Source organism: Sceloporus undulatus, chromosome 3 (assembly GCF_019175285.1).
Source record: "Sceloporus undulatus isolate JIND9_A2432 ecotype Alabama chromosome 3, SceUnd_v1.1, whole genome shotgun sequence".
Classification (NCBI taxonomy): domain Eukaryota; kingdom Metazoa; phylum Chordata; class Lepidosauria; order Squamata; family Phrynosomatidae; genus Sceloporus; species Sceloporus undulatus.
The window spans coordinates 44,157,665-44,170,415 of NC_056524.1; the positions used below are offsets into that span (position 1 = coordinate 44,157,665).

Genomic DNA, 12,751 nt, shown 5'->3' on the forward strand with positions numbered 1-12,751 from the left:
TCCCAGTTTGGAGGTCCTCAATTATGGCAACCCTACACTGGGTGGCCTTGAGCAAGTAAGTCACACTCTCTCAGCTTCAGGGGAAGGCAATGGGAAACTTCCTCTGAACAAATCATGCCAGGAAAACCCCATTATATGGCTTTAGGGTTGCCATAAATCAGAAACCTGAAGGCATACAACAACACATTACGAATGTAGAGAAATCTTGTGGCACTTTTGAGAGTGACTGAAGTAAGTTGGCAGCATGAGCTTTCCTAGACTGAAGTCTGCTTCCTCAGGTGCATCTAGATAACTACAAAACATTTCTCAGATGTATCTGAGGAAGTAGGCTTCAGTCTAGGAAAGCTCTGCTGCCAACTTCTTTGTTCCAGTTACTCTCAAAGATGCTACAAAAGATCTCTCTACATACTGATTCTGCAGACTAAGGGCCAAGACACACTGCAGAAATAATCCAGTTTCAGACCGCTTTAACCGCCCTGGTTCATTTTAGGGAATCCTGGGAATTGTAGTTTATTGTGTCACCAGAGCTGTCTGACAGAGAAGGCTAAATGCTCACAAAACTGCAGTCCCCAGAATCCCCTGGCATTGAGCCAGCGCAGTTAAAGCGGTCTCAAACTGGATTATTTCTCCAGTGTGTTTTGGACCTAACGGGGGCTATATCTTTGAACAAATTATGTGCCCAGTCACAAGTGGTATGGAGCTGAGGCGCGCAGAACTACACTTCCCAGCAGGCCTTGGGCTCCACGGAGCATGCGCAGTGACCCTCTCAGGAGCATTTTGATTCCCTGGGTCGAGCAGCCAGCCTGGTCTTGTCAGTCTTCAATGCAGCAGGCGAGAAGAGCCATGGCCAGTGAGTGAGAGGTCCATTCCTCATGCCTTTCTTAGCAGGGGTTTGGAGTTAAACAGAGTCAGCCTGTCCTAGAGGCTGGAGAAATAACCCAGTTTGACACCGCTTTGACTGCCATGGCTCAGTGCAACGGGACCCTGGGGTTTGCAGTTTCTGTGTGAGATATCTAGCCTTCTCTCTCAGAGAGCTCTGGTGCCACAACAGACTACAAATCCCAGAATCCCATAGCATTGCACTATGGCACTTGAAGTGGTACGAAACTGGATTACTTCTGCAGTGTGGACACAGTCTATGTAAGTAGGGAATACCCAGCCTTTGAGGGGGGCCCCTTATATTTTGAGGATGCTTCCTTGGAAAGTGCTTTGCCTTTGCCTTATGCTTTGAAACAGGGTTAGCTGGTTTAAACAACTCCTGGTTGTTTTAAATATATATATATATATATATATATATATATATATATATATATAATATTTATTTATATCGTACTTTTCTCCCACGGCTGGAACTCATGGTTGCTTATAACATTAAAAACAACATACACACGTGTATATCTATTAAAAGTCTGGCTTTTATCACTATTTTCCAACCCTCTTACTGGAACAGTGACTGCTCTGGCTTTAAACCTTTTAACTTGGAAAGGTTCATTGGCAGTTTTTCATTGCCAGACTGGTGTCTAAGTGTCATCTGCTTCTTTTTAATCACTTTATATTTTACAGCACAAGAAATGACTTCAATTAATGTAGGTTCAACTAAAACAACTTGCTTTAAAAGAGCATTTTTTAAAATAACATCTGAACTGCATTTTGCTGTTTAATTTTCTGATTTAGTCCTATACTGGTGTAATCCTATGTATTAATTTTTAAAAAATGGGTTTAAACAAAAAAAACACACAACAAAAGTAGGTTTGGGTTTTTGTTTGTTTGTTTGTTTTTAAGTGTTTTTTCCTCAGCCCAGCTTAAAAGTATTTCTCACTGAGGCTCAGCAGGGTTTACTCCCAATTAAGTATGCATAAGATTACAGCCTGTTTGTTGCTTGTTGTTGCTGTGTGCCTTCAAGTCATTTCTGATTTATGTTTCCCTAAGACAAATCTATTGTGGGGTTTTCTTGGCAAGAATTGTTCAGTGGAGGTTTGCCATTGGCTTCCTCTGAGGCTGAGAGTGTGTGACTTGCCCAAGGTCACCCAATGCGTTTCATGGCTGAACAGAGAATTGAACCCTGGTCTCCAGGGTCATAATCCAACTCACAAACTCCTACACCACACTGTACCTACTCCTATTATCAGAGCTGCTATTTTCTAGACATCTTTCCCCCCTTTTTTCAAAATAGTTAGGCATTTTATTTTATTTTTTTTGTAGGGGTTGTATATGTGCACTTTATACTTTTCAGGTTTTTTGTTTGGTTGCCTAGTTTCTGGTGCAATTAGGTTAACAGTGGTTGTCTGAATGCCTACTCTTTCTTCCATGAACACACCTGGCTGCCTCTGGCAACAGATTCTTGGATATTGATGTCAAAAGGCAGCAAATTGTTACTTATATGCCTTGCATTTTTACTATCAGGGATGAGGAAGGTTGCTTGTGGGACTTTCCACCTCATAAGCCTTGATAATGTGGATGGTTGTGGGCACAGTGCCCCTTGACTGGGTGAATCGTGGGAGGTGTCATTGGCTACTCTGCCCCAAACAGCAAATAAGGACTTGGGCCAGGACTGTTTGTTATTGTTGTTGTGTCCCTCCAAGTAGTTTCCAACTTATGGTGACCCAAAGGCAACCTTATTGTGGGGTTTTGTTGGCAAGATTTGTTCAAAGGAAATTTGCCATTGAGGCTGAGAGCAGTGGCAAACTCCTCTGAACAAATCGTGCCAAGATAACCATGTGATAGGTTTGTCTTGGGGTCGCCATAAGTCAGAAATGACCTGAAGGCACATAACAACAACAACAACAACACTTTCTAGTGTGTTGAGAGTGAGCTGAAGTGGGTCGTTTCTGACTTATGGCAACCCTAAAACAAACCTATCCTAAGGTTTTCTCGGCAAGATCTGTTCAGAACGGGTTTGCCATTGCCATCATATGAGGCTGAGAGAATGTGACATGCCCAAGGTCACTCAATGGGTTTCATGGACAAGCTGGGATTCAAACCTAGTATCCTAGGCCAACACTGAAACCACAGCACCACACTACAAATATAATACTAAGATGTTTATTTTTTCCTTTAAATGTAAAGCTTCAAAGTATTTTCCTGGGCTCTTTTTCACTACCTAATTCTTTGTATGTTTTTGATTTAGATTTTCGTCTCGCGCTCATCCAGCTTCATGTGTCTGCTGTTAAAACAGATAACTTGAACCGAGCCTGTGGGTTTGTAAGGACTGCAGCACAGCAAGGAGCAAAACTTGTGGTTCTGCCGGTGAGTTGTAACGTTCTCTCAACCTGTTAACTTTACAAAACTATTAAATGTTCATATCGTCATATTTTCTGTGTTTCACTCATTATCCCTGGCATGGTTAGATTCCTACAACATGGTTTCAACAAATGACATATATATGGCAAAGTAATATATTGTTCTTTATTTATATGTGTTCTAGATATGAGAGCCAGAACTGATTAATTTTATTTGGGATAGTCATCAAAACATTTCTCAGTGCAGATGTAACAGCAGCAAAGATAATTCCTAGAGGAATAAAAGCATCTTTGGCTTATTTCCATAAAGATTCCAAGAAAACAACCTCTCTGGGAGGATGGGAGGCTTCTGCCCCATTATTATTATTATTATTATTATTATTATTATTATTATTATTAACCTTTATTTATAAAGCGCTGTAAATTTACACAGCGCTGTACATACAATCTTTTTAATTGGACGGTTCCCTGCCCTCAGGCTTACAATCTAAAAAGACACGACACAGAAGGAGAAGGGAGAGGTGGTGGGGAAGGGGCCTGTCTAGTTAGATAATACATATAAAATACATAGCAATACAGGAAATGATTGAATAAAACAGACAACAAAAGAACATCAAATAACAAGTGACAATTATGCAATGCCTGGGAATGCACTATTTTCCCACCAGCTATGAGGTTCTTCCTAAATCTCCTCTGCCACCAAACATGATAACTACCACAAAGCTCACTGTAGTCTCCAAGAGTAAGGTCTTTCCCTTATCCCCATCTCAGCTACTAATGTAAGGACTTCCTCCTGTTCTGCCTGGGTGACCACTGACTGTGGGGATCTTCTAGATGCCCTCAAGGTTGCTGTGAGATATTATGCTATTTCTATCCTCAATGAACATCATTCACTGGTGCTACCACAGACACCATGTCTGAACCTAGTCTTATAAATCTGTTAAGGCCAACAGCATATGATTCAAAACAGTATTTTATTAACAGAAGTTTAATATAATAAAACAGATTGCGTATTTCACTCTCACACTCTTCTCCTAGCTCACTCTGCCTTTTCCTAAACCTGACTGACTCTCTCAACCCTAATCATTACTCATTCACTCCATACGCCACAGCACAATCTTCCCTGTCTTACTGTGCTAATAGTAATTCACCTGTCTTATTCAAATCTCTTAACATATTGCACTAATCACCAGTCACTTCCAGCATTCCATTCTCTCACACCTTCCCACCTTATTACCATAATCTCTCATATATAAACCAACATTTTTCAGAAAAGCTGCATCCTCACTGCAGAAATAATCTGCTTTGACACAATTTAAGCGCCATGGCTCAATGCTATGGAATTGTAGGAAGCGTGGTTTGTTGAGTGGTTGTGGGGTGGAGAAAGAAGACAATCCAAAGTGTGGAGTTCAGTTCCCAGGAGAAGCAAGCCACAGAAGAAAGCATCCAAGGTTTGTCTAGCTACTCAGAGTTATAGGGGGAGGAACTGGACAACATGCATGAACACTCCCCATAAATTGTTTTCTTGGCCCATGGGTGTTGTGTAAGGCCTCATTCTACTTACAAATAAATCACTTTGCGGTTCAAATTGATGGATCGGTTCAGCAGTTCACACTACATTTGCCCCAATCACATTTTCTTGCTGAACTGGTACAATTTGAAGTGTTTTCATTGGGATTTTTCTCTCTGTCCATCACTGCAATTGCATTTATGTACTTCCATACGAGGGTCAAAGGGTGGGTGAACACAGGTTGTTCATTTCCACTTCCCCATCCAGTGATCCCTTATCATGTCATGGTAAATCATTTCTAAACCACATCTGGTTCACACTTGTGAGGAATCGATTTATCCAAAAAAAACAGGGAAAATCAGCATCAAAAAGATGTGGGTTAAATGGGTCTAGTTCATGGCCCTCCTGTCCAGATTGCTTTAGCAATTTGGTTCAATTGTGAACCAGGGTCATTTAAACCGCTTCAAACTGATTTGCAAACCAGTTTAAAACATAGTGGAAATGAGGCCTAAATTAACATTACAAACAGCTTTCTGACAGAATTAGTGTATTACTGTACTTTGTTTCTGTTTGGGTTGTGGTTATTTTTCTCAAGCTAAGTGTTACCCATCTTTTGGACTGTATCTTTTTTCCTTCATTTTATTTTATTGTTCAATTCTACCACTTTTTTTCACTTTACAATAAGATATTTTTAGAGTGTCCTGAAGTAATAGTTTTGCACTGAGGTGATCAATCTAATGCATGGAATTGCAAACCAATCAAAACAGTTCTGCAGTCAGTTGGAAGTTAGGCTGGCCCTATCTCTTTAAAGCTTCAGGCAGGCAACCCAAATAGTGCTGTTCTGTATGGCATTCATTGTTTGAAATTGCTATTTTAACTGTTTAAAAATGGAGTTTTAGATTGTATTTAGACTGCTTTTAGGAATTTTTAAAGAGTATTTTAATGTGTTTTTTAAATGCTTTTCTCTTTGTATAGTTTTAATTGGTTTTTATTTGTTCGTCACCCAGGGAGCCCTTACGGGCTGGGAGATGATAAAAAATATATACTTAAATAAAATAAAAGTCTCGTGCTCGAGTTATTCATTAACCTTCTGCTACTCTCTATGTGACTCAATAGTGCAAAGTTCTTGAAAAACGAGCCGTAACATTTTAAGTGGGGGAAATATCTTTCATTCTAATAACTGGAGCTCTGGTGTTAGATATGTCTTTCCCTATTAGTTGTATAGTCAGCCATCCATATCAATGCATCCACAAATTCATTGACAAGTTGAAAAATATTTTCTTAAAAAATGTAAAAAAAAGCAAACCTTGATTTTCTCATGGAACCTGATCATCCATAGATTTGGGTATCCATGGGGGGGGGGGTCCTAGAACCAAACCCAGCAAATACCAAGGCCTCACAATACACTGCAACACTCAAAGGATTAAGATTAAGTTTCTCTTTCTTTTTCTGAGTCATCTAAATTGACTATATTTCCTACATTTAGCATATTTTTGTCCATCACTTAATATACAAATGGGCAACTTTTCTGGGTCCAGGGGCTATAAGCATCAAAATATGAAGAAAAACATTGAAACTAGAACTCAGTAGAATTTCAAGTTTTGAAAAATTGGTAAATTTGGTGTTAAATGGGCATCCATCATTTTTAAAGAATCAAGTCTGTCTCCTGGAGGCATCTCCCCCCCTCGTCCCCCGAACATACAGTGTTTTGGTGACACTAATCCTCTTTTGCATTAGCCTCCCAGCCTGAGGCCTGCCATCAGCAACAGAACAATACACATACAAATCACTCCTGCATTCCCAGGCTCACACAGTATATTATATATATATATACACCCAACTGTTTCCAGGCAAGCATTCTCTGAAGATGCCAGCCACAGATGCTGGCGAAACGTCAGGAAGAAAGTCTTCTAGAAAATAGCCACATAACCCGAAAAACCCTCAAAAAACTATGGATGCCGGCCGTGAAAGCCTTCGACCTCACAAACACTGTCTCTTTTATCCTGAGGGATTGGGGTTCTTTGCCACTTTTTAGGTAATCTGTATCTGTCAAAATACAACAGTATTGTTCAGACAGGCATATCAATCCTCATATGTATTCCTCACAATTGGAATTTCAGGAAAAGTCTAATAGGAGAATAAACATGTGGCTTTATAGCTTTCTGTGCTTTTCGTTAGTCTACAGAGGAATAGTATACATTTCTTCTTTTCTTGGGAGGAACATTCATATCACATAGACATTTCTTACTCCAAGTACAAGGATGAAAACCAGGTTTCAGCAAGCTTTAAATGCTTTGCACTTGCAGAATTACACCAATGCCACAGTATGCAAAGAGAATTTGCAGCACCTTGGGCCTACTAGCTCAGATGCATTTGCTGCAAGATTCCTTTGCATACTGATTTTCCCAGACTAACACAACTATGTCTTTGAATTCTACCACCAATGCCATAAAGTGCTTTTTTTCTTCTTTGCAGATACATAGCTGTAATACTGAGGTTCATTTAACAACCTTTGGAAAACTCTGGAATATTGGACAGTTTTGATTCCTGCCATCTTCTGTTACATTGCTTTTGAAAGTCTCCCCATTCTCTAAACATGCTCTATGTATGTCTGTTTTGTTTTGTTTCCAATTCCAGGAATGCTTCAATTCGCCCTATGGCACAAAATATTTTCCAGAATATGCAGAGAAAATTCCTGGAGAATCCACACAAAAGCTCTCAGAGGCTGCAAAGGAATGTGGCATTTTTGTCATTGGAGGTAAATGACCATATTTCCTGGTCTTTCATCCTCCCTCATCCATTCTATTTTAGCGGCTGGCTAGGTAATACCAGTTTTCTTTTCTTTAATTAAAGGCTCTATTCCAGAGGAGGAGGATGGTAAACTGTACAACACATGCACAGTTTTTGGTCCAGATGGTGCTATGTTGGCCAAACACAGGAAGGTAAACTCATTTTTATGGGTTTCTCTTTCAGCCACAGCTGAGTTATTTTTTCTCCAGTTAGTTTAAGGTGGCCTACATGGTTTTCCTCATCCATACTTCCTCCTCACAACCATCCTGGGAGGTATGTTAGGTTGAAAGGAAGTGTCCAGTGTCAGCTAGTAAGTTTTACACCTCCTTGAGCATTTGAACCTGTCCAGTACACTAACCAGTTAGCATCATTCTTCATTTCCATTTAGAACCCAAGAAAAACATCTTGGCAACATATTTAGAGAATTTGTTGGCACTGTATAATTATTTACCTGTATAATTATTTGTGTCCTGTACTTTGTGCCACAGTAGAGCAGAGATTAGCTACACAGCTAAAGCTAACTTGAAAAACTGCTTAGGCTGATAGTGACTTGCCAAAGGTCTCCCACTTTGCACCATAACAGAATTTTGCCATGTCCATTTCTACATTCAGATTTTCGTTTGAGACATCTAAGCCTATACACTGATCACTACTCCACTTTGGCATTCTTCCCACACTATCATCTGTGGGCTAGAGTATAGTACCTTATGTTTAGGTTAAATGTTCATACTGCAGGCATAATTCCATCCCTTGGCCCATGGATACCCAAAGCAGAAAACTACACTGCATTAAATGAAAGTTTTGTCAATGGCATCTATTTTTACAAAAATGGAGAGCCATAACAAAGCATTTCTCTCCTACTTTATGCATTGTTAAATATCTAAGTGAAGTGTATATTTACTATGCATAAATAACAGTGAATGTTACATTCATTGATTATGGCTGTATTCAGATTATAAAATCTTGGTTTAAGAAGGCAGCATATTATAACTGCACACAACTTTCCTGTCTGTTCTTTTATGCAAGTGACTAAACAAGCCAAGAAGCCACTGTTAATTGTAGCTTCCTGTTATGTATGAACCAGAAACTACGGTTAATCACCTCCAACCAAATCAGAATAGAAAATCATGATTTGCTTCATTAAAGTTGCCATCCAGATCCTGGCTTCTTTGACAGTTACCAACCATAGTTACTGTTTCAGATCTAAGAGAGAAAAGGAAGGACATGAAATTTTTGTATATTTTAGTTTATTAAACTAAGAGTGATGATGTGTCCACCTCAGTTCAAGAGGCACATTCACTAAAAGGTTGAACAGGTTATGTTTATCAGTGATCTCAGGTTGCAATGTTCATTTATTGCATGTTTGATGTTTTTGGAGTACATGAAACCTATTCAAATCATCTTAATTCTAGTCTCAAAGAATATTTAGTTCTAGTGAAAAAAGAAATCTAGGAAAAGTGATCAGTCAGCGCCATAGTGAAGTGGCAGAAGTGAAGAAGCCGCTCAATCCATGAAGGGTATGGGTTGAAGTTCAAGGTGTCCTTAGTGCGACATTCCCCCACTCCCATGTGCTGGAGCTAGAAAAAGTCCTTTCAATAGCCACATTCAACATAGGATCAATGTGTGGCAAACCACATTTGTCAGCAGAGAGAAGAAAAGAAGGGAAGCAGTAGGTCTTCTGAGAAGCTACTGTTATTCGGCTTTGCCTATCTGGGTTTTGTTATACAGCAGCCATCCTGCCAGGCTGAGGAACAGAGAGAAAAGAAAACAGGGCCACCATTAGTCTCCTGGAGAACACAGCTTCATCAGTCTTTGCTTCTCTAGCTATCTGTACTGTGAGAAGAGAATACCAAATTAATATCATTTATTCTGAACTATTTCTGATCAGTGCCTTTTTAAAATTTGAAAATAGCTTCACTTGTTTGACATTGATGTTCCTGGGAAAATCCGGTTTCAGGAATCAGAAACACTGTGTCCTGGTAACAAGTTCTCTGTGTTCGATACTCGTAAGTAAAGCATCTCAATTTTAGTGATAATCAGTAAACATCAACATATGTTTTCTTAGTGATCTATCACTTTCCTTTAAAAAAAACACCTAGAACTTTAGTCAGGAATAATTTTAATGTGTTGTTTCTCCTGTTTATATCCCTTCTCATTTTGATAATTGCTTCTGTTTTTAAGAATAGAAAAAGAATTGTGCTGGAATAGACTCAAAGGCAGGCTAGTCCAACATTCTGTCCTTTTGTTAGCCAGCCTATGCCAAACTCTCAAGGACATTAGCGCCTTTGCTTCATTCTGCTCATATTTCTCAGGAACTGTTACACAGATACTGTGATACTGAAGGCAACATACAGCTGTTGACAGATTTGTCAATCCTCTTTTAAAGGTTACAGTCTTCATTGTACCATATGGCAACGAATTTCACCATTGATGTGCTGAGTTGAAGTACTGCTTACTTTGTCTTGAATCTCCCATCATTCACCTTCACTAGATGGTCCTGGATTCTAGTATTATTTACAAGACAGTGAGAAAAGCTCCACCTTCTCTTTTATTTCTATAACATGCATAATACACCTCTGATGCATACATACACAGACACAAACTTACTCTGTTTTTTTTCTGGATAAAAATTCTCAAATCTTGTAACATTTCATGAGAGGAAAGCTAGTCCTTGGATTATTTCAGGGCCCTTTTCTGTATGTTTTCTAGTTTTGTTGCATTCATGTTGAGATGCACTGACCAGAACTGCATGCAGTGTTCTCTCATCCCTCCCCCCACTTTTTTAAACCACCCTAAATAATTCTGGTATCATTTAATACAGCCGCCTTGTTGCTCACTCCTAACACCAGATTATAAACAATACACTTAAATATCACCAGCTTCATAAATATTTGTAAGACTCCATGGCTTTATTTTTCCATACAGATTTAATTCTGAATTATAGTCAGATGGATTAGTCAAATGTGCTGTTATAAAATATATTCTGCTGTAGCTTGTGTGTACAGAGGGAGCTTCGCTGTTAGCTTCTGCATTTTAAATAAGATTTGATAACTTTTTTCACAGAGAACTAGTGTGGCATAGAGATTTGGATGTTAGTCTAGGACTTTGGAGATCAGGGTTTAATTCCACATATGTCTATGAAACCCACTAGGTGACCTTGAGCAAGTCACATGCTCTCAGCCACAAGGGAGGGCAATAGTAAACCTATTCTGAACAAATCTTGCCAAGAAAACTTCATGATAAGGTCACTATAAGTCAGAAATTACTTGAAGGCACACAACAACAACAAGAAGAAGTTTTTCACAGTATATGTTTGATAGGCATGGACATTGTTGTTGTTGTTGTTAGTGTTAGGCACGTATTCATTTAAAAAGGGTTTATATTTTGGTCTTCTCAACTGCACTGTCATTTGGAGAGGACTTGTTATTTCATCTCCATGCTTATAAATATGAAATTCCTTTTTTTAGTATTTCTAGAAGAGTACTTTGTTTAGCGCTTACCAGGGCTGTAATGAATGTTTCATATGTTCTTGTTGCAGCATACTGTAAGATAGGACTTGGGATCTGCTATGACATCCGTTTTGCTGAGCTTGCCCAAATCTATACACAAAAAGGTGAGGAGATTCTGCTGATATAAAGAGTGAATGGTGATATAAAGAGTGGATGGTGTGTCTCCCCATAATTGCAGCCAAGCCATATCTTGTATGCCTGTTTCAGAAATCTCTAGATTTATCCAGAGCTTGGATAAGTTATTTTTCCTAGTTATGGACTTGCCATCATAAAACTCTATGCATTAGAAAGGACAAGAAACACGTTCATGCTACAAATGGACCTGATCATATGGTTTTTGTGGGGATTTTCTCATCCAAAGTGATAGGCATTCCTCTGGCTAATCAAAGCTGGACTGACATGTCCCCTCTGGCTTTCATTTTTACTGAGGTCCTTATTATGGTTGCTCTAGCTATTGCCCACTGCATTGCCAGGAAGGGTTAGTTAGGTGGACCTGGACAGAGCTCTTCTGAATGATCCTTGATTTTAACACACAGATTGTAGCTCTGGAAGATCCCACTGGATTGAGGTTAGAATAACAGTGTATTAATAGAGCTCTTTCTAATTTGCAATTTTCTGGTAGTTATTGCCACAAAGATTGTTATTGCTGTGGGCTAATTCTGTAATGCTAATCTCTACTTTTTCTTCACTAGCCTCCCTTAGTCCTGTCTCCTTCCTAAACCTTCTTAGCATGTTACTGTCCCTGACTTAAGTTTCTTGAATCCCTTCTTTTCTCCAAGGTTCATTATCCACCTATCTTTCCTTTAGGCTCCTCTTCTTGTACCCATCACCAATTTTGCCCCAGTGCCTGAATAACAGGAGGAATAAGTGAGGGAGCCCTTAAATCTACAACCCAAACTCCTCCAACAATTCCTTCCAGTTGTATCCATATTATATTCCCATAGCCTTCTGAAGAAGTAACTAAAATAAGGGAGATGTTTCCCTCTGGACTTCCTTCAGTCCAGGTTTCTTCGAGCTCCAGGCTTCTGGGCTTCCTGTCTGTATGTTTCTAAGCTCTCAGAAATCCTTTTAAGTCTGCATTTCTGTATAAGGTTTTAATCCCAGCCAAACTGGAGCCTTTTCATTCCATCTCAAACTATAACAACATATTGCTTGGTTTCCTAAAAAGGGAAGATTCTGTGCTATCACACTTGCTCATCCATTTGGTGTGGAAGATTTCACCACCAAAAGTATGATACAGTATTGTTGATATTCTGAAAAAACCTTCTCTTGACCCCTCCTCTTTGTCTAGCTATCGTCCAATTTCTCTTCTTCCCTTTCTTTCTAAAGTTTTGGAACGGGTTGTTTATTCTTGCTGTCTTGAGTTTCTTGAAGCCAACTCCATTCTCGATCCCTTTCAGTCTGGTTTCCGCTCACGGCATTCTACAGAGACAGCTCTCACTAAGATCTCGAATAACCTTTTACTGGCCAAGGCTAATGGCCTTTACTCTGTTCTCATCCTTATTTGTCTGCAGCCTTTGACATCGTTGATCACTGTCTTCTAGTTGATATACTTTCTGACCTTGGGTTCTCAGACTCTGTTCTCAACTGGTTTAGATCTTATTTGTCAGGCAGATCTTTTGCAGTGGTCACAGGTGATCAGACTTCATCCTCTGTTCCCTTATCTGTTGGAGTTCCCCAGGGCTCTGTTCTGGGTCCCCTTT

At 39.4% G+C, this 12,751-nt stretch overlaps 1 protein-coding gene across 2 annotated transcripts in view; it reads left to right on the plus strand.

Moving 5' to 3' along the window:
- The first annotated feature begins 723 nt into the window (after nucleotides 1-723).
- Nucleotides 724-12,751, plus strand: part of NIT2 (nitrilase family member 2) — a 26,764-nt gene continuing 14,736 nt past the window's right edge. For both annotated transcript variants that reach the window (XM_042456647.1, XM_042456648.1), the window contains exons 1-6: nucleotides 724-850; nucleotides 3,128-3,246; nucleotides 7,387-7,507; nucleotides 7,603-7,691; nucleotides 9,452-9,545; nucleotides 11,078-11,152. In XM_042456647.1, coding sequence (XP_042312581.1) covers nucleotides 751-850; nucleotides 3,128-3,246; nucleotides 7,387-7,507; nucleotides 7,603-7,691; nucleotides 9,452-9,545; nucleotides 11,078-11,152 — 598 coding nt within the window. In that variant the 5' untranslated portion in view covers nucleotides 724-750. The remainder of the gene's footprint in view (nucleotides 851-3,127; nucleotides 3,247-7,386; nucleotides 7,508-7,602; nucleotides 7,692-9,451; nucleotides 9,546-11,077; nucleotides 11,153-12,751) is intronic.